The sequence below is a fragment of the Melanostigma gelatinosum genome (assembly GCF_949748355.1).
Source record: "Melanostigma gelatinosum genome assembly, chromosome: 2".
Lineage (NCBI taxonomy): Eukaryota > Metazoa > Chordata > Actinopteri > Perciformes > Zoarcidae > Melanostigma > Melanostigma gelatinosum.
Genome location: NC_136635.1, coordinates 15092728 through 15120618, shown reverse-complemented (window position 1 = coordinate 15120618; position 27891 = coordinate 15092728). Strand labels below are relative to the sequence as shown.

At 40.0% G+C, this 27891-nt stretch overlaps 3 protein-coding genes across 5 annotated transcripts in view; 2 read left to right on the top strand and 1 right to left on the bottom strand.

Moving 5' to 3' along the window:
* The window catches only part of sbf2 (SET binding factor 2), a 76875-nt gene extending 59817 nt beyond the window's left edge, over nucleotides 1–17058 (bottom strand). For both annotated transcript variants that reach the window (XM_079288145.1, XM_079288146.1), the window contains exons 1-2: nucleotides 16931–17058; nucleotides 6776–6861 (exon numbers count right to left, since the gene is read on the bottom strand). In XM_079288145.1, the coding sequence (XP_079144271.1) occupies nucleotides 6776–6861; nucleotides 16931–16985 (141 nt within the window). In that variant the 5' untranslated portion in view covers nucleotides 16986–17058. The remainder of the gene's footprint in view (nucleotides 1–6775; nucleotides 6862–16930) is intronic.
* Nucleotides 15799–19460, top strand: LOC306791444 (pro-adrenomedullin-like). 2 transcript variants are annotated; one of them, XM_079288164.1, is made up of 4 exons: nucleotides 15799–15921; nucleotides 18347–18449; nucleotides 18587–18712; nucleotides 18891–19460. In XM_079288164.1, exons 2-4 carry the CDS (start codon nucleotides 18355–18357, stop codon nucleotides 19081–19083), a joined length of 414 nt encoding a protein of 137 aa, XP_079144290.1. In that variant the 5' UTR covers nucleotides 15799–15921; nucleotides 18347–18354; the 3' UTR covers nucleotides 19084–19460. The 2 variants fall into 2 exon arrangements, with proteins under 2 accessions (XP_079144290.1, XP_079144289.1); XM_079288163.1 differs by lacking the exon at nucleotides 15799–15921 and adding an exon at nucleotides 18041–18145.
* A 2793-nt stretch (nucleotides 19461–22253) lies between these two features.
* On the top strand, nucleotides 22254–24757 carry LOC306787131 (pro-adrenomedullin-like). Its single transcript, XM_079282178.1, has 4 exons — nucleotides 22254–22353; nucleotides 22958–23060; nucleotides 23198–23323; nucleotides 23502–24757. The coding sequence occupies exons 2-4, from the start codon at nucleotides 22966–22968 to the stop codon at nucleotides 23803–23805; spliced, it is 525 nt and encodes a 174-aa protein (XP_079138304.1). The 5' UTR covers nucleotides 22254–22353; nucleotides 22958–22965; the 3' UTR covers nucleotides 23806–24757.
* The last annotated feature ends 3134 nt before the right edge of the window (nucleotides 24758–27891 follow it).

Sequence of the window (27891 nt, the reverse complement as noted above, 5' to 3'; positions counted from 1 at the left end):
CTGCAGCTCCTCAAATCAAATTTTCCAATGTGTAAAGAGTGATTTGAGGCTCCATAATGAGAGGAGACATTTTATTTACATGCTGGGGAACATGACTGTAGTGGAGACGGCAGGAATGAGTCTGGTAACAGAGCGGAGACGGCAGGCTTCACGCAATGGACTGACCCTCGTGTTTAACACTGAACTTTGCGGTGCTTTGGAATGCGTACGACCTCTCGGGCATCGGCGTCAAGACATCTCTCTTCACCAAACACACGCACGCACACAGTACATATACTGTATATACACACTCACACACACACAAACACACACACACACACACACAGACAGACTGAAGGCCAAGCCAGGCAGTAACATAAACAGTAAACAGCTATCCAATTCAATGTCATCCTTTTCAGTAAGTTTTAAGGCAAAGCATCGAGAGGATTAATCACCTCTAGTATCTAGGGGTGTGATGATATCAGTATTGACAATAACCATGATATAAAAAAACGAAATATTGACATAATGTGAATAATACACTTATGATATTAAAATGAAAATGTATTCAACGCACCCTTTGGTTGAGTTATGGTTACTCTCTCTCTCCACCGCCCTTCACTTCTATTTTAAGTGTAATTAATTTGCCAAAAACAGACTGAACATACAATAAACACAGCTGAAGAATTTGATTGATAACATCATCAACTTTCTTTTTCTCTATCGATATCGTGATAACATTGTTAGCGGAAATTGTGTTGGCCGAGATAATCATGTGGTGGAAATTCCATACCATGAGAGCCCTATATCTAACTGCACACATAACAAAAAGGTACAAAATATACCAAATAATGCCAACATTAGTTTTGCGACGTGTCATTAACAACTGTGCATTTAACAGGTGTTTTACAAAGTGTCTAAGGACCTGTTTTAAAACACAAAGTCAATGTGGCCTACCTTTAATATTACATGCAACTGCATTCATCTGAACCCTTCCTGCCATGAATACATAGCATGCAGGTCTCATTTAGGTGAGGTTAGTAGTAACATTTGGACTATATACCTGCAATTAATACATTAAACATGAAAGAAAACAAGAGCACGTGAGGGAGAAAGGAGAGGAAGAGTCTACAACTCGCCGATCTACATTTGATACCAATACATGTTGTCTAAAAACATGAAGATCCACAAACTACAAGCATTAAACAAATGGTGCTTGTGATTAAACAAACACCAAAGTGATTCCAGGCATTCCTTGGGCATTTGTGCGGCACTTTTTTTGTTGCTAGAAACTAGTTTAGCGTTAAGTCTAAATAACCAAATGTAGGCTGCTAAATGTTGTTTTCTTTAAGCAGGCAGAAACTTCTGTTCTTCAAGTTTGAAAAGTAAGACTCTTCCCATCCCAGAGAGGAGGGAGATCACCATATTATATTAAATCATCTCAAATTAATAATAAATTACAAACAGCCCCTGTTCATTTCTTTGTTCATATTAGCAAGCCACAGCTGAGCTACTTCGGTCTGTCACGTGATCCACGTCCTGCTAGTCATAGCAGCTCCAAAGGAAAAAGAGAAACACGACTCAGAATCAAGAAAACCTTGCAAGTGATAGTTGAGTAAATACTCTTCTTCAACCGTAGTATTTCTGTTTATCCCCAATTATTTATTTTTGCATTGTTTAAATTCTACTAAATTGTGCAACTAAGTGTGCGAGTATTTGCTGTTTATTTTGTTTTACGTCTTACTTGATTTAAACTATGCAAGTTAACTTGCCACTAATTTGCACTCTTAAAATTGTAAAACTTCTGCTGTATTTTTAATACCATGTAAAGTACATTTAATAGCCATGATGTGTGAAATATACAAATCCAGTGGCCTTGCCTTGGTATTGACCAAAACATTTTGAGGTAGGGATTATTGGTGTCTGAAATTTTGTGGAATTGCAAATTGAAAGCGTCCAATGCGATTACTACTTCAAGTCAAGTGAAGACTGTTTGCAGTACATCGTGCATCTTCATACACGAGGGAGAGGTGATGGAAATGTACTACGCCCACAACTTACTGAACTCCATCTACAGACCTGGCTCATCCATAACAGATGAGGATTTGAGCTGGTTCCTATCATCAACACTTGCCTGAAAAGATTAGAAACACATTTTTCCCAGCACAAGTTGTAAACGCTTTTTTTCTTGGTGCATTCCTCATCTGTGGTGATTTAGTTTGCTGGGGGCCTGTTGTGACCACAAAATGCTTTTCGTGCTCAGCTTCATCCACTGTTTTCTACAGATGCGTTTCTCAGTGTTTGTAAATGGGTCATGTTCTTTTTCATGTAGTAAAGGAAATCTGCAAATAATAATGGTTTACATACCGGCCCAAAACAGAGCCAAAATGCAAATTGCTTAGTGGGTCTGTGAAACACTATGGTGTATCTTCATTAAAGCTTCAAAGCTGGAATTTCAGTCATTTGGCACTCGACCAAAGTTTGTCACTCTACACATAGTAGGAAAGCTAATTTCTGGAACAACCCCTCTTTCCCATCCCTAGTAAGTCCTCTAGGCATCTTTTTATAGAGAAAACTGAAGCTGAATCTTGTTCAGCATGTTATCCAATAATCTATACTATACATTTATTGTTATTTCAGAAGAACAGCTTCAGCTAATTTGCGGGGTATTTGCCAAAAAAGACCTAGCATTGAAAGCATCCCTTGTTTCAGCTCGGGATTACGGCCTTCAGTGACAACCATCATGCCGTGTGCTTTTTTTGCACTCTGAGGATTGCAGTATGTCTCAATTTCAGTCTAGGATGACACATAATGAAGAAGCATTGGGGGGGGGATCACTTCAGCGAGATGGAATACAAAAAATGCACACACACCCACACAAGCACAAAACAAAAGGGTATGCAGTTCCTCAGTGACATCTGGGAACAATAAGCGAATAGATTTAGCTAAACTTCCGGCAGTGTTTCTATTTTTAACTCTATGAAACCAGGATACTTGAGGGATGATGCTGAGAGAGTAAAGCCATGCCAGCGCATCCCTCACAGTCACTGAAAGGTTAAATACCAGCGCTAGGGGTTTCAGCCACATATCAACAAAAAACATTTCAGTCTCCGATATTCTTTGACACGCACTGTGCTTTGCCGTATGACACAGCACTTCTCGTCTCTAAGCAGCAACTCACAACAAGACTCTTGATGGCCACCAACAGACTCATTGTGTTCCACAGGAAAACACCAGCATGCCAATCAAACCAATCTAATTTGTCACTAGTAGCTTTTGACAAGACAATTCGCCATGAGGGTTTGGAAAGTCTCCAGATTTAGTGAGAGAGTTGCCAAGTTGGCAGCGGCTAAATATGTCCCCAGAACAACACTGGACGCAACAATGGTTCCTAACACATATTAAAACAAACAAAAATCTTCATAAAAACAAGTTGTACAAATAATAATATATAAACAAGCATATTAAACCTACTGCAGATGTAAAAACAAACGCATTTAACTTACCAGAGCTGCTGTTCACTATTTAAAGACAAAGTGCATCCTCCTTTCTTTGTTAATAGAGTTTAATCCCACGGTTGTTCAGTATATCCGTGCGTTTTAGTTCCAGTAAGAAGTCCTTCTCGATTCATGGACGCTAGTGAAGACAGTCGAGCCTCCCCATTTGTATTTCTTGAATACGTTTTAATGCGTTTGAGCCTGAAAATGTCCGCTCGGCAGAGGCAGCAGATTTTGGGATTGTCACCGCCCAACATGTCACGCTAGCCCACTGACCAATCACGTACTTGTAGGCCAGCTAGAAGGCTCTGGCACGTCAAAGAATACGCCCAACATGTCAAACTAAAGATCTGATTGGTTGAACACGATGACAATCAACAATATCGTCCCCATTCACTTCAATCTGCACTGGCTGCAGGTGAGACTCTGCAGGCCTCTGGCCTCTGTTCTTACCTAGAGGTGAAATCTGATTGGATAAAAGCTCTACTTAAAACAAGCTGCACTGGAAGCAGAGCAACTGAGGGAGACAGTAGCTGTGCAATGAGAAAATAAGACTATTTAAGAAAAATTATTAAATTCTAAAAAAAAAATGTAATATTTTTTTTTTTATATATATATAGCTTTGTGATTCTGTTTAGGCCAGCAGAGAAGGCCTTGCAGGCCCTCACGGCCCGCCACTGCCTCCACCAAACACCAAAACATACCTGCAACCGGAAAGTAGAACACATGCTATGTTTATTTTGGCACAGCATTTACAATCATCTATTGCTATGGATCCTGTAAATCTTCCCCGTATTTAACGACGCATTGAAGAGAGCAGATTAAAAAAAAAGTATTACAACAGTATGTGCTGGCTAGTACTTTCATAGGATCAAGTACCGTGTTGGGATTTAGAGTCATTTTGCTGTTTTTCTTCTTGTCGACTGCCAAAACCATTCTGCTTAGTCATTAAAAGCTAATCTTCAGTAGCCAATATAAATGAACAAAAACAGATACAACTAATGTCCTGCGCAGTATAGACTGTTAGCTGCTGATGTTGACCTAGAGATTGACTGTTCTTCCCAGTCCTGATAAGCAAATATTTGTCCATCCATTGCATTGTCCATATAAGGATAACAGACCCCCTGTCACGGACCCCCCTGGGTCGCCCTCAAGGCAGAAAGAGAAGCAGCTGGTCCCTTAATATTCCTGATAGAAGGCTGTACATAATGTAAAAAAAGGATTCTGGTTCCCAATTAGGGAATGTGCAAAGTGTTTAAAACAAACATTTGAGTAAACAATCATTATGAATTTATCTGAAACAGGAAATGCCAATATCTGCTGCACAAGCTCCAAAGGGCAAACATGTTTTTAAAACATGAAGACTCCCCGGGGTATAATCTGTCATATTGGGACACTGAAAATATTTTACGCAGAAAACATTCTCAACTATGAAATCAGGAAGCTGGTAATGGGTATGGGACGCAAAGACAAGGACACTCACTAACTAGAAAAACACTGTACAACCTGTGCACATCACACATTAACTTGTTCCAGAGATGCTCTCCTATCATCGACTGTGAAACTGTGATGTTGGTCTACACGGCAGACAGCAAAGGCCACAGTCACAACATACAACCATTAAGACACTGGTCTGTCAATTATACTTAGAGTTTCAGAACACATTTCTACAAGTCATCCAAAATAACAGAAGACGGTTCCTAAATTAATGTTTGCAATGAAGGTGGTATCACCCACTCTGAATATGATTAGCCAATCAGGCCTCATAGAGATAGTTTAGAAGGGGGCTGCTTTAACTACTAGTAGGTCCAGAAGGCCATTATCATCTACCGCAGCGGTTCCCAAACTTTTTAGGCCGCGCACCCCCTTCTACATCCCGACCGGGTTTGCGCACCCCCCCCCCCCCCCCCTTAATAATAAAAAAAAAAAAAGAAGCAACAGAGCCTTTTAAGCCTTCATAGCCGCATAACAATCGGACCAATGAGTGAACAGTTTGCTCGCGCGTGGCATTTGTTTACAAGATTTAGTCCGCTGTTAAATGTTGCAGTGTGAACACAAACCGAACAAAGGAGCAACTGCAACAAAGCAAACGAACTGAAGGTGTGAAAACGCCCTGAAACACTGCAACAAAGTTTCAATAACTTTCAGTGACACAAGGCGTCACTTTTAAAGAGCAATACGGATGTGAGGACACACGCACAGGCTCAGAGGCAGATTATCACATTTAATTTACAATTAATGACCGACTAATGTAGCCAGGATGTCTTCGGACAAAGCATCGATGCAGCGACACAGTGTTGTTGGACACCGGGATCATGCACAACTTTTTTGCTTCTTTCTCCCCAATCATACATTCCACCATCTCTCTGGCAGCTGGCAAGCTCACGTCTTCGGCGATTGTGTGCGATAGCCCCTTTCTCGCTATTCTGTAACCAGATATGAAGCCCGTAGTGCGTCATTTATAGACCAACACATGAATGAGACTCCAGTTGTTTTTGGCTGTTTTGTAACTCCTCCAATTTCGATATAAACAATGTAAGGGGCTTTTGACTTGCACTGGCATGCTTGGTGTTCAGGTGGCGATGTAAATAAGAGCTTCAGACTGTTAGCCAGAACCTCACTGCACACCACGCACTGTGGCTTTGGGCAATCTGCGTTGCCAATCCAAGTGAAGCCCAGACACAGATACTTTTCATCATATTTCCTCTTTTTTTCCCAGTCTGCGCCGTCTCATCTTCCTCTGACTCTGGCTCGATTTCTTCTCCCGGTCTCTCCCCAATAACGCACCTCTCCGTTCCCCTCGCCTCCGATTCCTCTCTCTCTCTCTGTCTCTCTCCTCTTTTATGACTGATAGCTTCAGATGTCCCACCTGACAGTTTTTAAATTAAAATTACATTTTTGTTTTAATATTTAATATTATTACACCATCAGACCGCCATTACACTTTTCCTCTCGCGCACCCCCTAGAGGCAGCCAAAGTGGGGTGCGCGCACCCCACTTTGGGAATCCCTGATCTACCGTATTCATATGGTTAATAGCTGATACGGATACAAGCCAACGACGACAACCTCTATCGGCCGTAGTAAGTACGACGGGAGCACAGGAGGAAGTCAGGTGGCGTCGAATAAAGAGCGACAAAGCCGAATCATATCCAACACGACACAACCGTATTTTGATTTCTTTGTGCATCTTTGTGTTGCTGTGCTTCACTATGAACAGTGTACATTAAATACCCAGGTGGTAACATAGCTTTGTTCCTTTTAGATATTTGGAGTTTGTAGGAGGCTGTTATCACTCACCATTTCCACCCCCTGAGGAAACGCCGTTCCCTCCCAGTCCTTCTTGGGGAATCGCTGAATGATCTTTCCACATCCCTCTCCTGAAACTGCGGATAAAAAGACATGAAGATCCGTCAGTGCCGATAAAAGAGCATCATCGTGGCATGTAGAACTTTGCATGTTTTGTTTTTTTAATGAGAGAAATATCACCAATATTAAATCATGCGTCATGCTATGACGAGCGATCACTGGAGTAGAAGTTAAACCAAAAGGAACAAAGGGTGATCATACATACGGGACTGGATATGTACAGTATATAAAGTAACATGAAGGCATACACACCTACAGTATGTAGTATGTGTGGTGTTGAGACAGACAGCTGGACACTGATCTATAGCAGGTGTAGCTGAGTTTGACCATCAAAAGCTTGACCAGCGAAATAACTCTCTCACAGTTTTCCCTCAGGTCTTGGAAAACTCTGAAACCTAAATTGGATGTAATAATTCATGTTATCATGAGTGCAAGCACAACACAATATCTGTTTAGGAGTTGATAAATGACTGCAACATTGTAGTTTAGCAATCTGGAAAGCTAATATGAAACGAAATTCCTAATTTTACATGCCAAAAAAAGCATTTTAAGTTTAATTTCACAATATGCTCTTTGACACACTACGTTATCTGACTGGATGACTTCATCGCAGCGTTATTTTAAACTTTTAGTCACTCTTTGACAGTCAGGACACACTTTCTATTTATCAGTTAAGGGAAAAAGTTTTCCTCTCAAGAGACTAAGAGACAGAAATTGAATAAATGTGGCCCATTTCTTAGAATACATTTATGTAATGTGGATACAATATATATATAGCATTCCTAACTTTGTTGAAGAGTCACATATGCTGCAGATAGTTTCAGCTTTTTAGAATCTCCATCATCTGTTTAACAATGTACTTAAAAAAAAACATTTGGAATTCACATGATTTTACCATCTGCAAAACAACATTTGGGATTTACTCCCACTCAGAAAGTAAAAAAACTAGAATGACACATTTGGACATAAGCGCTGGCTGGCACCAAATCTATGTCAAATTGCGATGTTGGTGAGAGAAATTTAAAACCAACATACCCGTATCCTGCATGTGCGTTTTAAACATCAATTGTTACCAACAACTTTGGCTCTAAACTCTCACAAACTTTGAATAAAAATAGGCACACAGAAAATCTGTATCGCATCAGAGTGTGAGAACACAGGGGACCGCACCGTGTAGCATGAATAGAAGTGTGCATTCCCGCGGTGCTAGTAGTCAAAGCTAACAAACTATGAGCAGCGACTGCTAGGTCAAGACAGGGAGGCCAGCGGTGCTTTGAGACACTTTATGTGTGGGTGCCTGTGCTGTAGCTGGGATAGCAGCTCTCCTCTCGTATGAGAGGCTATCCAAGTGTTAGTCTTTGGAAAGAGCCGGCATGTAGCTAAGCTAATATTAATGCTCATCCCTAAATATCTAGAGGAATACATCTCTTTTTCATGTTGGTTGTCTCTTGTTACCAGCAGCTATATCACCATTTGTGGAGGTCACGTATGGCCATTTGCAAATAAGATAAGATAAGATAATCCTTTATTAGTCCCTCAGTGGGGAAATTACAGGATTACAGCAGCATTGCTCACAAGTAAAAAATAAAAGATAAAAATCAAGTAATATAATAAACTAAACAGTAAACAGTAATAAAATAAGACATTAAAGAAGAATATTAAATATACCAGTATATACAGAATATACAGACAGAATAAAAATATAAGATAAATATAAATATAAGATAAATCATTTCCTTAAATATTTTGGCATTCCCTATGTAGACAACTGTCATTATATTCTCTGTGGAGAGTCCTATCTCAACACAGGTTAATGCCATGACTCAGCAAACTACTTAGCAGACTGCTCATGAAGCCCCTTGTGTCACAGTTTGGCCCAGAGGTCAGATACAATACACATAGGAGGCAAGTTACTTAAAACAAATGGGACAATGAAGTGCTCCACATCATCATAATGTGACGAGGTCGTCGTCCGTCAGCAACTAAGTGCCCCGAGCCTCCCGTCAACAACTCCTTAAAACATAGAGCTCTGTAAAAGAGAGACACATTAATGGTGATGAGGCTCTTAGGCTCTTAGGCTGGTGATTGGTCTTGGTTTGGGGGCGTGTAGGTTTATTTTAACAGAAGTTGCTGGTTATACTCTCTTTGTTCACCTGTAGAGGCGAGCAGAGCGCGTCCAGACAGACTGGTGCTAGTCTGTCTGACCATTACGTGTCTTCAGGTCTTTACAGCTCTTCTAAATTGAAATCAAATGCTCAAGTGTGCTCCAAGTTCAAATTTTCAACCGCGAATGAAAATAAATGACAGAATTCCTCACATTCCACTCTTGTATTAAAACAAGCCGTGCTTTCAAACACTGCCCCCTTGATAACTATAAAGGACCCCACCATGAGGATAATAGAACCCAGGCCTGAAAGGTACATGCCAATTTGAACATCCGCTTGCAAAATGGGAGGGAGATTTGTTTTGTTTTTTTGGCAGAAGCTATTTCAATGACAAAAACCTGTCCCAGCCCACGGCACGCGTGTGCATGTTTAAGAGCTTGGCTCATTTCCACCATCATTGTAGCACAACCTGTGTGTGGTACAGCTGGACTCAGTCATGTTTTTCAGCTTTGTAATGAAATACAATATAAATATCTGGAAAACATAGATCTAGATATATAGATATTTAAGTTATTTCCTGAAATGGCTTCAGGGGAATATTTATCAGGAACAATAACGAAGGAACTATAAGGCTAACCAGCATTTAATAACCTCCTTTAAGAAACATTCCCCTTCACAGGCCTCCTCTTACTAAGTGCATACACAATTTTATGTGAACGATAGAGGGATTCATAAACAAAGAAAACAAACTGTACCAGTGGTTGGGACCACTCGTTAACTGATACCATGATACCCACACATTCTTACTGAGCTTTGTGGCCATTTCTAGGTCACGAGACAGCTAATAAAACACAACCGTTGAGAAATATAAGTCAGATATAACATATTCCAGCTGCATCAGCCGTTAACACTTTTTAGCAGGTTTCCTGGCAGTTTGTAGCATAAAAAAAGAACTGTGATTTGCTTGATGATGACATGTACTCAAAAAAAGAAAAGAAAATGTTTTAATACAATATATACAGAATACACACAGCAGAGCGAAGTCTCTCTGACAAAGTGACAACTGAGTGGTGGCGCTCTGAGAATACAGCCAATCCCCTCACTCATACCAAGTATTGGTCATTGCTTTTGAAAGTTTCTTCTTTTTTTTAAAGATTTTGCTGAGACATCCTGAGCTTAACGCTCTGTCTTTGCAGCCAGATTGGGACTTGAGCTGATAAAAAGTGAAACACCACAGAGGAAAAGTTGTTAGTCTTTCTTGATTAGAGCAGATGTTTCTCCTCTTGGTAAAACACTTTCATTCATCTTCCTGCTGTTTCTATTGATTAAATCATCCAAATGCTTATTTCACCATGTATGGACAGGCCACCAGTATATATATATATATATATATATATATATATATATATATATATATATATATATATATATATATATATATATATATATATATATATATATATATATATATATATATATAATCTCTCGTCCGTCCGTCCGTACGTATGTTCCCTACGTACGTACGTTCCCTACGTACGTACGGACGGACGGACGGACGGACGAGAGGTGGACGAGAGATTATATATATATATATACTGGTGGCCTGTCCATACATGGTGAAATAAGCATTTGGATGATTTAATCAATAGAAACAGCAGGAAGATGAATGAAAGTGTTTTACCAAGAGGAGAAACATCTGCTCTAATCAAGAAAGACTAACAACTTTTCCTCTGTATGCATGCATCAACAGAGTGAGAGTAGTGCAACAGTAGCCAGCGGAGTTTCCCTATATGTCAGTTTTAAACTCGACAGCAGAGAGGAAGGAACTCCTCCATTGTGGTCTGGATGCCTCGAACCACAAAGTCTGAATCCAAACGAGAAGCTGCCAAATGTGGCGTTCAAAAGAAAACAATCAACGGAGGCCGACAATTCAATCCGTATAGGAGCAAAACAATTCCATATCTGCCATCTTACTCTCAGTAACAACATTAATGTGATACCTTTGCTAACCGCAAGCAGCCTGTTGATGCTGAAACAATACAAGAACTGACATTTGACAACAACGGTAGGCTTGGACGATATGACGAGATTATACGATATTGGTTGGCCACAATAATGGTCCTCAAATGTCCATGATAACAGAACGATATTCAACAATGCAATGCCTGTTATAAATTCTCAGTATCTATTCTCAGTATCTATGCCAGTAATCTGGTGTTATTGTGGTTATATGCAATTGATGGTGCTGTTAGATTGCTGCAAGACCGCCCTGTCAATACAAGTGCGTGGGAGAGTTAACACTTTTTGAAAATGTTGTTTTTGAAAGGCTAAACACTAGCAAATAAGGATTGAAGCACAACATTTTGTTAGATGAAATCATGTTGTGAATTTTAGAAATTATCTTTTTTTTATTTTATATTGCCTTTTGGACTAAGGGCTGCGATAATTACAGGGACGAGAAAACAGCACTGCGTCACTTGTGTCTGTGTTTGAGTGTAAGAAGGTGGAACTTGCAGAAATCTTGCATGCAATGTTTCTGCAAGTTGTTAATGATAATAATTTAAATTAAAGCATTGAGAATGAAGCTTCTAAATATTCGATACAGCTCTAGTAATTACCCATGTACTCCTATAACTCCAGTAGGTAAGACATACGCTTTTGTTAGCAAAAGAATGCTAATGCACCTGTTTGTCGAAAAATGAGATTCAGTGAACATGAATTGAGTGATTTGTAAGCTGTGTAATAAACAAGTGGGGCGAAAGATGGAAATACCACAAATCTCCTTTCACATCTTTAAACTCACCATCCAATACGCAAGTCTACCACCGACTCTCTCGACAAAGAGTTGCAATGTGTCATTTTTTGCCTTTGGTCCGGACAAAATAAACAGAATTAAAGGTGTGAGATCAAACCTTAGTTAAGTGAAAGAACAACACGAGAGACTTGTATTAGAAAGATGTTAGACATGTATTAAACATATCTGTCGATATATTAGAAAGTAATATAGTAAAACTATTTTACAATTATATTATGATAATTAAAATGAAATAATTTGAAATCTTTCGGGCCCCCCCCCCAGCACAGTGTCACAGACACTAATTTGAAAATTACTGTAAGCAATAAATGTAAGATTGAATATAGAACATATGATAAAAACAAAAACATTGCTGTGTGAATTATGGACTGAAAGTACAGCGATTATTCTTATTCCTCAAGCACGAAGCAAACCATTTCATTTCATGTGTTGATGTTGATAAAACAAAACAGACGACACAACGCAAGTAACGGTTTAGAAAACCAACCACAACACATGGCAGCACTTCAAGATCTGGCGCCTACATCATGAAATCAACATCTCCAGCTGTTGGAAGGGCCAGCCTCTAAAGTCGGTGTGTGCAAACAATATTTACTTTAGGGCAACATTCAGCCAAATTCAATAGTTACTTGACTAAGTTACAGATGGTGTTTAGCCATCACCTTAGCATAAATAAACCGCTGTCAGATATAATCTTGGACTGACTATCAGGAGTTAATGTTTTGTTAAACTTTGTTTATGCAAAACATGTTTTTAGACAGTCTCAGAGAGTTGTAAATACAAAAGTGCAGCCTTTTGATACAGGTCCTCGTGAACACTTCCTAAACAACATTCTTATCTTAGGAAAACTTCCTAGTAATGACAAATGTGTCTTTTTATTACAATTAACACAAAGTAAGAGGCATATTCTGACATTTCTGGTCAAAGAACAAGTTAAGAACCCCAGATTTCATTTCATGTTGCAGTATGAAAACGGCAATGCTGCAAGAAAAAGCACAATATTGGAGTCAGTAACGTGCAGCTGTGCAGGCATTTCCCTGAAATGAGGAGACCATTGTTAAGCTCAGAAGCCAGCCCGAAGCCAACAAATGTATGATCTCGAGAGAAACAGCACATGAAGTTAATCAAAAGGATCCGGTAAGTAAAATTATGAACTTCAGCTGGTTTAAACCAACACAAGCCTGAAAACCACTTCATACTCAAGAATTAAAGGCAACAAATGGTCCAATGACGGCGTTACTGTCAGCAACGCGTACAGGTTTAGGGACACAACTATGAAAAGCCAGAGTGACCTGGATGACACGCAATGTCGAAACGACAAAGAAATTCAGTCGCAGAAATTGTCTGCTCCGGCTGCCAACATCAGCCAAACAACAAACTTTCCATCAGAAGCTGATGTGCCTCCAGCAGCTACAGACACCACAGCTCAGATTTAAGAGGTAAATGGACGTAATGGAAGAGACTTGGTTTTCGGAAACTCTGGAAAGAATATCCATAATTTTAGAAAGCCATTTCAAATGCATTAGCAGGTGAAGCAGGCTAATGGCATGGCTTTGACAGTTCTTCTGACCCACATCTCTATGGCTATAAAAACAGAGTTTAGAGACAACTCCGGCTCAGGCACACTTAAGGTGGGCTCACCTTTAACGGTGGACCTGATATTCTCCTTCAAGTACCAAGCTCCTCTCAGTTACTCAGCTTTTTAAAAAGATGCTTTTTCTTTGAACTGTTCAACTAATAGAATTAAAAATCGGTCAAAATTCTTATTGTCAGTTAACGGTTCAGTATTGAATTATTAACATCCCGAATACAAGTGTGTATATAGTGTGATTCATATGTATGTTAATGCAACCCATGTTAAATAATGTATTTATTCTTGCTAATTTGACAATATCTGTGCCGTTTGGTTCTTTGTTTGACTGTGTAAGAAATTAATGAAATGTGATCCATTAAAAAAGGTCAATTCATGAAGTTTCCGAGGATAAAACCAAACATGAAGTCATTCTTGGTACAACTACTACAATAATCCTTGAAAAGCATTTATGCATCTAATCTGATTTTAAAAATGACTCCATACAGCTTGCATACTGATACACACAGCCAAAAGTAATCTGCAGATGGAAACATTTTACTCTCAATAATTTGGAAGTTTTGTTTTTGTTATCTTGCGGGATGGTGCTATGTTACATAAGACGTTCCCCAAGTCCAGACCAGAAAATGAAGACCATAAAGACACAAGCAGGGATTGGGCATCGTATCTGCGAAACATATTCCAAAAGCAGTTTGATTCAATAAAAAGTGATGACATCCATCCAATAAACTGTTTGAGAAAAGCAGCTGGGCAAATTCCTCTTTTTCACTCGGCAAATTACAATTTATGGCAAACAGCACGCCAGACAGTATTCAACCACTTGCCAATAAAGAGACAGCGTCCCACTGCAAAAGGAAAATACAGAATAAAGTGCAGATTCAGTACAGACTGCATCCATCTAAACCAGCAAGCGTGTTTCACATTCCAACATTATTCACGAAAATAATTCCAAGGGTTGTGGCTCATGACACTGGCCCCCAGGGAAGCGGACTCTGATCAGTGTTCTTGGAGGAATCTGCCTCTCGGGTCATGTTGTCTTTCATCATATTCGTTGTCACGTATGTGATGCACTGTAATGACAAACAGCATCCCTACGATAGACTTTAAAGGTCAACAATGAATTATAGAACTGGAAGTTTCCCTACTTTCGCTCTTTTTCATTGGTTTTATTGGTCACCTCGGTCTGTTAAACTAAGCACAAAGATTTGACCATTAGTTATAGGCCTTTCAATAAAACAAATTCTAAATAGGTCACCAGGAAATATCCCAAGTGTTGTTGCTGGAGACACATACTCTGGATTTATATTCATTTTCAAGGGGACAAAATCTTTGGAAAGCAAGTCAATGAAACCAGATCGTGCAATTTTAAGGTAACTTTCCTACACAGTCATTTAAAACACTTCCTTGCTATACTTATTAGGAACCATCTTTACAGTATTGCAGCTTCAAGGCCACTGTACTGTAATCCCTCCTCCACACCACCCTGTGTCGCCATGAGAGAAGCTTCATCTCCACTACTATCACTGTACAATGTTACTTCTACACACCAGGTTTGTCCTACTGTGAAAGCAATACTTTCTCTTTGTTGCAAAGGTTATCTTTTTTCACCATCATTACTACATTTCCTGTGTTAACAAATACGATTTGAGTTTATCAAAAAGGTATGGATGTATTTTATACAGTGCAATTCTGATTCACTGCAAATTGGAGCAGTCAACAGATTGCATGCTTAGCGTTATTTACAACTGATCCATCCATAGTACATCTAAACAATGAGAAGTGGGTCAGGCCAGAAAAGAAAAAGCCAGCAAAGCGCAGGAGGCTTGATGATGACCCAGGTAGGGGTCCCTGGTTTGTATTAACAAGTAAGGTGGACGGGAAAAGCTGTTCTCTAGACGACCTACTACATATTACTATGAGCAGGCTGGTTTCTACAAACCAGCTATACAGGGCACAGGCTCTGAATAGTTAGAGAAACACGCAGTTGCCATTCACTTTCCTCTGTTTTTCAAATCTAAAAGTCATTTTGATTTTCCAGTTCTGAAAGAAATCACTTCCACTTCCAGACAAGAGCATCTCTGCACAGCTCTAACCCAAACCCACAGTGGATATGCTACATTACACTCAGGGGAGAACATAATAAAAGCAGACAAATACAATTCAGTATGGAGTGTCCTCACATGTGGATAAGCCTGTCGCAGCGCCCTAATCAACCACAATCTGAGATGGCAGACTTTTATTGCTTGTTCTCGCCACAATCAACGTCATCATTATAATCAGCGGCCAGTGGAGAATAAACTAGACTCATGATCCCCGTGTCTTGTGGTGAGACTGACTAAATGTGAATACATTCAGGCTCTTCTGGGGACGCCAGGAACAGTTTGTCCTTGGAGCACAAAGAAATGCATTTGTCAGTTGGCGCTTGGATGAGCAGAGCTGATGAAAGACACTGTTTACCTATTTGTGCATTGCAAGCAAAAGAGGATTCAGCTGCTCTGGCCCCTCTTTGACGCACACTGCGCTGGATGGACGCCACTGAGGCTTTAATTTGTTCACTCATGGCAGGGTAAGCGAATATTTGTACTTTCTCCAGGCTGCTCAGCGAGGAGCCGTTATTATTGGATCCTCACAAATGGATGAGTGGCGATAACTTACAGTGGACCTTTAAAGTATTTATAAAATGCCATTTATCATTTGGGAACGTGTGGGGTCTCTACGTTAGTGCAATGCAAACATGTTTTCGTCTGCTTATTTATTAATGCTTGGAAGTGTGTGTGCAAAGCTGTTTCCTTGGATGAAAATCATTTTAGAGGCTGGACCTGAGGAACAACATGTGAGAGGAAGCATGGGGAGCTCCCAGCACAGAGCAACAGAGAGGGAAGAGGGCCTCTCCTCGCAGCTGTATGTTCCGCCCAACATGAACAAGTTGAGCACTCTTCCGGCAAAAACAAATATAAACACAACAAATCACTGACAAGTGTGGCTGCAGTGGGTAAAAAAAAGAAAATTAAAAAAAAATAGCCCCAAAACAGAGCGTGCAGGAGAAGGCAAGTAGCAACAAGACATCCGCTAACAGCATTACGAAAGACAAATACAAAACGTTGATGCCAAACACCGGTCTTAGCTGACCAAATATGACCGAGGAATCATCTGAAAATGAAAATGTCCCCAATAGCTGGCAGTTAAACCAGCCCCCGGACCTGACAGGGGCAAGGTCAACAGGGACAGGATGTGACAGATTTTGAATCCATGAAAAAGTTTCGATTGATCCAAGTCAAATATCGCAACCTGTCGTGCGTAAACATCCACTGGTGATGTGCCATCAGGCGTGTACTTGATCTCTGAACACATGCCCGCTGGATGATTGTCACTATCTGGTCGGTTTATGAGAATGAGAATGAGAAGAAGAAGAAGAAGAAGAAGAAGAAGAGAGAGAGAGTGTTTCCAGTGTCGCCTGATAGCTGTGTGGCTAACGTTAAGCTAAAGCTATCTAGCATCAACCATCATCACACACTGACTGACGGCTTGGACCCAAATCTCAGCCGCTGCGAGCCGCCCCCTCCGTCAAAACTTACCAGCTTTCTCCTGATCGTATCCCACGACAATAAAATAGTCAGCAAATCTCGCCATGTCTGCTGCTTTTCCCGAGTAATACCAACACAATTCAGCATTTTTCCTGCTTCCAAAGCACAGCCATTTTTGACAGAAGGTGTGTCACTGCGCCTGCGTGCCGGAGAGGGAGAGATCCATGGGCGTGGGCCCTTGAGTTTACAAATACAGCACTGTGTCCCAACAGAGGCTCTTTTAGGTCCAAACTTTAGGGTCCCCACCTGTTTACACCAGGGAAAGCCGCCACACCAGAATAATACTATAATTTACTGTCACTTAAAGAAATGTATTGATGACAACAGTTATCAACAGTTGATTTACTGGAGATTCTAGTTTGAAAAGGTATCGACTGATTGGAAATTTTTTTTTGCAGAAATGGTGGATTAAATATATGGAATAGCAACTGATGCAGAATATTTCCAGCAGGTTATATAATAATATCGTATGTCTTAGATTGTTGTTCAAGTTCAGTTTCTGACTCTGGATTTATTTTGAGTTAAATTGTAAAATTCCATTTTTCATTTATCCAAATATCCAAATAAATGGTAAGTCCGGGGTCAAATATTTGCCTTGTACAAACTTTTTCTTTTGTAAGTATTTATATTTCTAACACCCTTCCCCCTATAGAAATCAGTCAGCTGAGATGAACACAGAGTATTTTTACTGGGACAGTGTGTAGTACAGTATGGGACTTACATAACTGATGACCATTGATTTGTTGCCATTTTATCCACATACTGAAATAAAACAAATAAAACATTTTCTGAGAACTGTAGAACTTTGTTGATGCATCATTCATACTGAGCCGTGAAAAAGTGAATGTTTTGACTCAGTGAACACAGGATACACAGGGTGTACTGCACTTATTCTAAAACTATTTTCCTTTATCATTTTAATTTCTATTTCCATTGTTGATCTTTTTCCTGTGTTGCGTTGTGCTACAAGAGCAGTGCAAGAGTGCACTGGACGGGGTGGGGGAAAAGGATGAGAGACTGTGTGTGTGTCTGTCCTGAGCCCCTCCCACCTCCTGTATAAAGGCTCCCAGTCTGGTGTGTAGGAGCTATTAGCAGAGTGACACAGCTGCCTCACAGAACCAGTGGCAACTTCAAGAGAACTGTGGAGTACTATTTTACAACTGATTGTTCTTTCCCATCCATCTGATATTTGTCAAAGAATTACAGGTATGTTTTAAATAAATGAATGATAAGTGCAAATAACTTGGCTTTTGGACTCTTGTGTAAGCAAGTACCAGTGTAGCACATATAGGAATACTGTATGAGGGAGTTTTACATGCACTGAGGGACAAGAGGAAATCCATGAAGTTAAATATCAATTCACAGCATCAATAAATAACGAACACATGTTTTCTCTACTTTCCACAGGAGTCAAAATGCAACTGATCTTCCAGTCCTTTCTCTCGTGCTGTCTGCTGGCGACAGTAGCACACTGTGTGGAACTTCAAGTGAATCCGGAGTTGAACAAAACGTGCGTTAACTGAGGAGTAATCCATTCAATCATCGAAATGTTTTCATTTGATATAAGATGTGACAGTCTGCCAAGTCTGTGACAGCTGTCTACTGAATTATCTAAGACTAACTAAGAGTTTTGTTTTCCTCTCCCAGGCGAAGCATCTGGCTCGGGAGCAGATTGAGACGGGATCTTGACAGTGTATCAGTGGAGAAGACAGCAGACTCTGAGAACTTTGTCAGACCAGAAGATATCAGGGATACTTTGCTGCCACATTCCAGGTAAGACACTAACCATGCTATCTTGAAAGTCTGCAAACTGTCTCCATTTGGCCATCATATATATATATTTCTGTCATAGAAAAGGAAGACTCAATTTAAGCAGAGAATACTCAGCCATTGACAACTCAGGACTGAACAGCATAGATTAATATTCTCTCCTTCTCCCTCTGTCCTCCAGCACTGACATCAATGTCCGAACCAAGAGGTCTAAACACTCAGGCAATCCGTCAAGAAGACAAGGTTGTGCGCTGGGCACCTGTACAATGCATGACCTCGCACACCGCCTGCACCAGCTCCGTAACAACTCGAGGATCGGGAGTGACCCTGTCGACAAGATCAGCCCACCAGGGAAAGCCGCCACACCAGAATAATACTATAATTTACTGTCACTTAAAGAAATGTATTGATAACAACAGTTGATTTACTGGATATAAGGTATCGACTGATTGGAAAAAACTTGCAGAAATGGTAGATTAAATATATGGAATAGCAACTGATGCAGACTATTTCCATCAGTATTATGTTCAGCAGGTTATATAATCATATCCTACTGCTCTATACTTGCTGCCCTCTTTTTTCAGTATAATAATTTTGATTTATCAGAAGGATTTCTGCCAGGGACACTTCTGTCATCTTTCACCGCAAATCAACTACTTGTCAAAAATGCCACCTGTACAAAAAACACTATTTGTATTAAAGTACACTACACAAATATGTATTTTTCCTGACTGTATCACAAAGCTGCTCCAACTGCAACATTAAAATGATCGGGGGTTATTTCATGGACTCACATTATTGTGTGCACTTTTTAACGCAACTTCATACAATGCTTCAATCTTCTGGTAAGTGACAAAAGGTTATAAAAAAAAATCAATATTGGTGCTGTCTAAGACAATAGTTTGTGTTTTAAAATAGCTCTTTCAAGCTGAACATGGCCGTGTTTTGACATACAATGTGCAGGGCAGGATAAACTCATGGGATTCATGCAAAATATTGATATTTATGAAAATAGGAAAAGCTGTCACAAGGAATAGCACATGGAAACCAGTACTCTAACTAATTTTGAGAGAAACGCAAAAACTACAACAGCAGGAACTTAAAGCAATTTCCACTGCATTCTCTCTTCTGCTCTTTTCTCAACTCCTCTGTAATTAGTTTTCTTTGTCTCTCTTTCTCTCTGTCCCACTTACTGTTTTTGTTTGAGAGTAAACAGAAGATGAAGATGCAGATGTAGTCAAAATAGTTGAACCGGAGCCAAAACATGAAAATAAAGCAGTGTTGCATAATAGTGTTTGTAATTACACAAGAATGATGGGAAAGTCATGGGACATAAAACAACACACATTTCAAGGTGACAAACATTATAGGCATTCTAATAATTATGAATCACCTGTCAGATTTGTGCTTTTAGGATTGACACACTGTTTGCTGGCACACCTGGCATCAGTTGCTCAGGTTTCCTGTCACACGTACCTGCTCTTACGAATACAAGGACCAACAAAAACTGTCAACCTACGACAGCAACTTCATGGAGGACACACTAAATATTTCTATATAAGGAGCTAAAAAGCAACAGCAGAAGTGTGTTGTCATGATTTCACAATCTCCTGTTGTAAACTAAACTAAGGGGAAAACGTATCTGCCGGAGGCAATTATCACTACAAAGTGCTTACGAAACATTTACTGGTTTACAGTACATGTGTTTGACATTTATGTATTCTTTGTGTTGGGTCACATGAGATATAAATACACTCCGGAAGGTTCTGCACCGGGGACTAAAAACAACACGATATGAATAATAGAATGCTGATATGCCAGAGTGGAAGGTCATGTGTTAAGTGTTTCTATAATGTTATGTTGAAAGAGCCCATGGGAGTGTTTATCCCCTTCATTGAAACTGAAAGAAAAATCCAAACTGAAAGCATTACTTAGAGCAATCCCAAAAACTGTAATTGACACGATAGTGGAAGTTTCTGCAGTGGAATTTCTACACTGATAAAACCAAATGTTTTTTCTCTGGTATTTACAGAATTTCATACACTGACTGAAGGGGCGTACGATTTCAATCGTTTGGGCATCACATGCTCAGTGTTTCTGAGGTATCGGTTATCTCCTCTCAACAATATGCCCATCTCAGACACAGACCAATCGAGCTGTTAGCTATGAAGGTTGTGAGAAACAGAAACGTGTGATCTCCGTAACGCGTTATTTGTGATAGCACTTTCTGTGTATGTTTCCCCGCTTAGGGCTTATTATCCACATCTGCCTCATGAACCGCAACGGCCGGTGATGGTTTCCAGCCTTACAGACCAATCATGAATAAAAGTCAAAGAAAGAAATATCCTTTTTTTCTGAGTTACTTTGACTTATTTAGCTTTAACTCTTCGTGTAAAACTTCTTCAGGTTTAGAGTGACTCACTGTACTGACCCTCCCATAAAGTCCAATAATGTGAGAGGGTGAGACGTAGAGGCAGACTTGATGGCTCTCTTGTTTTTCTTCAATAGATTATTGGGTATGCATTCCTGAGGCAAAAATTGAAGTCGGATTAGTTATAATTTATAACAGCACAAAATCAGCAGGACTATTTGTTTTTAAAACGTCTAAGCCAATATTGTTCGTATGTCTTAGTAGATTGTTGTTCAAGTTCATTTTCTGACTCTAGATTTATTTTGAGTTAAATTGTAAAATTCCATTTGTCATTTATCCAAATATCAAAATAAATGGTAAGTCCGGGGTCAAATATTTGCCTTGTACAAACAGATACATTGAATATATTGTGTTTGCAGTTGGGCATACTTACTATATTTAATCAGTTACTCAATGCTTGTCTTTTTCCAAATCTCACATTCATCATCCAGTGTGCTTTCAAAGCCAACATGGAACTTCACTGTGTCAGGGAGTGCCCTGAAAAGCAGAATGTGGAAACATTCCTTAAATTCTACTTTATACAATTAGCCAGTTAAATTGAAAGGAACGATGACAAAAACTATTTCTAACTGACCTTATTGAAGTTCAAATATCACAAGATGAATATTCAAACCTTTTCTTTTGTGAGTATTTATATTTCTAACACCCTTCCCCCTATAGCAAGCAGTCAGCTGAGATGAACACAGAGTATTTTTACTGGGACAGTGTGTAGTACAGTATGGGACTTACATAACTGATGACCATTGATTTGTTGCCTTTTATCCACATACTGAAATAAAACAAATAAAACATTTTCTGAGAACTGTAGAACTTTGTTGATGCATCATTCATACTGAGCCGTGAAAAAGTGAATGTTTTGACTCAGTGAACACAGGATACACAGGGTGTACTGCACTTATTCTAAAACTATTTTCCTTTATCATTTTAATTTATATTTCCATTGTTGATCTTTTTCCTGTGTTGCATTGTGCTACAAGAGCAGTGCAAGAGTGCACTGGACGGGGTGGGGGAAAAGGATGAGAGACTGTGTGTGTGTCTGTCCTGAGCCCCTCCCACCTCCTGTATAAAGGCTCCCAGTCTGGTGTGTAGGAGCTATTAGCAGAGTGACACAGCTGCCTCACAGAACCAGTGGCAACTTCAAGAAACCTGTGGAGTACTATTTTACAGCTGATTGATCTTTCCCATCCATCTGATATTTGTCAGAGAATTACAGGTATGTGCACTTTCTTTTAACAAAGATATTGCTGTGGTTTGCTCTGCTACCAGCTGATGGCTCAAACCTTGCTTTTTTTGAGGTCAGGGCACAAGTGTAGGGACAAGGACAGGTTATCTGCCCGGTTATATAAGCAGTTCAGCTCTCAATGTGTGTGTCTGTGAAGGAATTGCTCAAGGTGTAAAGCATCTGACAGAGGCAGTACATCATACAGTATATTGTTTATTAGTTGCAATCGATTTTGCTGTTTTTCAGTTATCAGATAACTGAGGGTTTTTTTTTTTTTTTTTTACTTATGAGCTGAGTCTATTTAGGACCCCGCATTGGTCAACAGTCCTTCGCGTTGTTGGCCAGGGGCCCAAAGCATGGTTGTAGGTTTACTTAACTGAGCAAAATCTGACCTTAGCTTAACTTTTTAAATAAATGAATGATAAGTGCAAATAACTTGGCTTTTGGACTCTTGTGTAAGCAAGTACCAGTGTAGCACATATAGGAATACTGTATGAGGGAGTTTTACATGCACTGAGGGACAAGAGGAAATTCATGAAATATCAATTCACAGCATAAATAACGAACTAACACATGCTTTCTCTACTCTCCACAGGAGTCAAAATGCAACTGATCTTCCAGTCCTTTCTCTCGTGCTGTCTGCTGGCGACAGTAGCACACTGTGTGGAACTTCAAGTGAATCCGGAGTTGAAAAAAAGGTGCGTTAACTGAGGAGTAATCCATTCAATCATCGAAATGTTTTCATTTGATATAAGATGTGACAGTCTGCCAAGTCTGTGACAGCTGTCTACTGAATTATCTAAGACTAACTAAGAGTTTTGTTTTCCTCTCCCAGGCGAAGCATCTGGCTCGGGAGCAGATTGAGACGGGATCTTGACAGTGTATCAGTGGAGAAGACAGCAGACTCTGAGAACTTTGTCAGACCAGAAGATATCAGGGATACTTTGCTGCCACATTCCAGGTAAGACACTAACCATGCTATCTTGAAAGTCTGCAAACTGTCTCCATTTGGCCATCATATATATATATTTCTGTCATAGAAAAGGAAGACTCAATTTAAGCAGAGAATACTCAGCCATTGACAACTCAGGACTGAACAGCATAGATTAATATTCTCTCCTTCTCCCTCTGTCCTCCAGCACTGACATCAATGTCCGAACCAAGAGGTCTAAACACTCAGGCAATGCGTCAAGAAGACAAGGTTGTGCGCTGGGCACCTGTGCAGTGCATGACCTCGCACACCGCCTGCACCAGCTCGGTAACAACTTGAGGACCGGGAGTGCCCCTGCCGACAAGATCAGCCCACATGGATACGGCCGGAAGCGTCGATCTCTCCCGGTGCACAGAGTCACGCTGAGGCTCGAGCAAGGCAGGCTGATGCCAGCGTGGAGCATAAATGATTCCCAAGTTCACAAGCTCGAGGCTCTCCTCAGACGGACATGAGCGGAAATTAGCAAGAGGAGTTGGGAACAAAAAGCGAGGGAGTTAGTGTCCTCTCTCTGTTCTAAAATTCTCGAAATGCCTTAGACTTCTGCCAAGTCTTTCCCGGCGCATTTTTCAAGGCATGAGAAGTGAGTCAGAGCAAGACTGGCTGCACTGAGTTTCTCTCAAGGCTGAGCCTTGCAGCTCAGCGATGTAGAGCGTGCAAACAACTGCAGCTGGCGTACAGACACTGGATGGCACAGCATGAAGCGAACTACAGGTGCTGCTCTTTGCTTGGCAGAGGGAAAGGAAGAGTGCTAATACCTGGCAAAGTGGACACATCCTCTGGCTGAAAGAGGGAATTCTCTTCTGTCATTCTTGGACTTTACACATTTCTTCCTCAAGGCCAGGACTTTGATAAGTGCTATCCTCTAAGGATTATACCGCCATGTTCCAAACTGTCAGTACTTGTCTGCACTTTTCCATTTGGACTTAAAGTCAAATGAATCATCAGGAAAATACATATTCATCACAATGCCAAACTGCTAGAGAGCTCTGAAACTCTGTTTATATCAAGTTTTGGACACTGTATAAGGGAAATGTCTTAGATTCTGTAAGATATGTGGCAGTCCACAACGGATTGAAATATACTTGAAATTGTTGTTGTTTGTACAAAAACATGTGCAATCTATATTTGTTTTTATTGCAGGTATGTGTATATATTAATTCCTTTATTTAAATATTATATAGAGGTTACATTAAAGTACTTATGCAGATAGAACTATTTTTGTACAGGAAGAAATATATATGGGCATTGTAGCTATTTGTCATTATTCTTTTGCAAACTGTGGTAATAGGATGATGTGTTTTATATATCTATATATGTATATATATATATATTATATATTTGTAAATGTGTTATATTTTATTTGTGTCAAAGCAATAACATTGTTATTCAATAAACATTTTGCATACAAAACCTAGACCTTGTCCAGACCTCCTTTGCTCGTGGCTCTTGCAAATTGAAAGTGGCATTCTACTGTCTGGAGTGCACTGCTACAGGAAGACACAGAGCACCTGGTCTCTGTTAAGTGATTACAGGGTCTCATTAGAGCCTCCCCTCCTCTCACTACATTCCCCTACATCCCCCCCCCCCCCTCAAAAAAGGGCAGACAGGGTGCCAGGCGCATTCCTGCTTGGTTCAGCTCACATTTGTCGGCTCACCCCACACCACAGAGGAGCCCTAAAGCCATCAGAAGAGACTGAAGCTTCCATCTGTTTTCAATGGTAGATGGTTGGGACACAAAAAGGCTGATGCAGGGGGTTCCGGTCTCACATTCCTGCGAGGGCATCACAAAAAACTGCTCCAACAAAGCACTGATGGTGACCTTTAAATACAAGCAGACCCCCGAGACTGAACAGAACTGAAGGGCGACAGACCTCTTAACTTGACATATTATCACCCCCCCTCCTCCCCCCCGCCCCCTTTCACATTTTTGGGGAGTTCAGATTCACCAAAAAATAATAAATAAAAAAATGTGTCCAATCACAGTCCAATCCACAGTTCATCAACACATACCGGTATATAGATTTACTAGATCAAATCATGAATTCACTGAATGGTACTAAGTCAACTAACTGGGTCCTTAGTGAGACATTCATTGCCACTTGTTTCCTGCGAGCGCTAACTGGATATTCCCCCTGCTTTTATAAGCAATTCTTAGTGAAAACATGCAGAAAATGAAAAATAAGTCTGTGACTGAATAAAATCATGTATGACTTCAGTTTTTTTATACAGCACCCAGCTCTTCATATTGATTCAAAGTGTGATCATTTGAAATTAGAAATGTGTTGGCTGCACACGGTTTCTGCTTTTATGTTAATTCCTTGGAAAAGTAAATTGCAGCTGTTCAAAATGTTGCAGTATGATTGTGGGCAGGTTATATTGAAGTGAGGGTCAAAACCTTGGTTGCATGTTCTCTATTGCCATCTAGTGAGACATGGGTAAAACTGCTCAATTTGGGTTTTGGGTTGTTTTTGGTATTATGTACTCAACTCGATCAGACTTTTGAATTTTCAAAGGTTTTTTGAATAAGAAGCATGCAGCAATGGGTGAGAAATATCCCTTTAATTATAATGTTGGGTTATTAACTTATGTCCTGCCTTTAAGCTCAGCAAATATTACAAAACGGTGAAATCAGGTATCTTTTAAAGAATTAACCCACACTTAATATTTATGTCTTTCAAAGATTATTTTTTAGCTTACTTAAATACTGTCAGCAAATATGGGTTCACTCTTATTATCATGTAGTTTTTCATTATCACAGATTGCAGGGGGGTTGAACTTTATGCTTAAAGAAGAAGTTCAGTCTTAGTCTTACTAGATCTCAGTGCTGCATTCGACACGGTCGACCATGCCATACTCCTAGAAAGACTAAAAATCTGGGTGGGACTCTCTGGCACAGCACTTAACTGGTTTGAATCCTACTTGAAGGGCAGAGAATACTTTGTGTCTGTGGCTCATTACACATCGGAGCTGACTAAAATGACATGTGGTGTTCCCCAAGGTTCAATACTGGGGCCTCTTCTGTTCAACATCTACATGCTTCCACAAGCTCAGATTATGGAAAACAACAAAGTGTGTTGTCATAATTATGCAGACGACACACAAATCTACATAACTATGTCACCAGGGGACTATAATCCCATACAAGGGCTGGGTAACTGCATTGAACAAATCAACAACTGGATGTGCCAGAATTTTCTTCAATTAAACAAAGATAAAACAGAAGTAATTGTTTTCGGTACCAATGACGAACAATTGAAAATCACCGCTCAGCTTCAATCACTGATGTTAAAACCCACAAACCAAGCCAGAAATCTAGGTGTAGTTATGGATTCAGATCTCAACCTGAACAGCCATATCAAGACAATTACAAAATCAGCCTATCACCTGAAGAATATATTAAGGATTAGAGGACTTATGTCTCAACAGGATTTGGAAAAACTTGTCCACGCATTTATCTTCAGCAGACTGGACTACTGTAACGGTGTGTTTACAGGTCTCTGTAAAAAGTCCGTCAGAAAGCTGCAGCTGATTCAGAACGCTGCAGCTCGAGTCCTCACTAAGACCAGGAGGGTGGATCACATCACTCCAGTTCTGAGGTCTTTGCACTGGCTTCCTGTCCAACAAATAATTGACTTTAAAATCCTGCTGTTGGTTTACAAAGCACTGAATGGTTTAGGGCCAAAATACATCTCTGATCTGCTGCTACCTTATGAACCATCCCGACCCCTCAGGTCGTCTGGGACCGGTCTACTATCTGTTCCCAGAGTCGGAACTAAACATGGAGAAGCAGCGTTCAGTTTTTCTGCTCCACATATCTGGAACAAAGTCCCAGAAAGCTGCAGGTCTGCTGAGACCCTCAGCTCATTTAAATCAAGATTGAAGACTTTTCTGTTTGCTGCTGCCTTTAATTGGACCAGATTCAATGAATATATTAATCAATTTCCTGCATTTCTGCATTTTACTACTGCATTTTATTTCTTGCACTGTTTTTTAATGTTTTAATGACTGTTATTAATTGTTTTTAAATCTCCTTTTCTTTTGCCTTATGTTTTGATGCTTTTAATGGTTTTATGTGAAGCACTTTGAATTACCTTGTTGTTGAAATGTGCTATACAAATACACTTGCCTTGCCTTGCCTTAAAACAGCACAATGCACAGTAGCTTCAATATGGTAATAGCACAATACCGGCCCCATAAACTATTGAATGGCATGAGGCCATCAACAAATATTGTTTAAAAAAAAGAAGTAAAATAAAGCAAATGTGCCATCTAGTGGCTCATTAATTTACGTGTTTCTACATTTTGAATGGGAATTTAGTTTAGACACAAAATCCTCTCAGTGTTTCTCATCACAATAAAAGCATTTTAAAATAGATTGGATGCATCTAGATCTGGCCCAGTCAGTGTTCTACCGTCAATAAAATTATACTGGCCCAGGGCAGAGATTCAGCCGTCTACAGCCAACTCTAAAAGTACCCTGATAACCTGAGCAGAGAGGATTAGCCTCGTAATCTCAAACACTGTTGGGCTAAATCAGG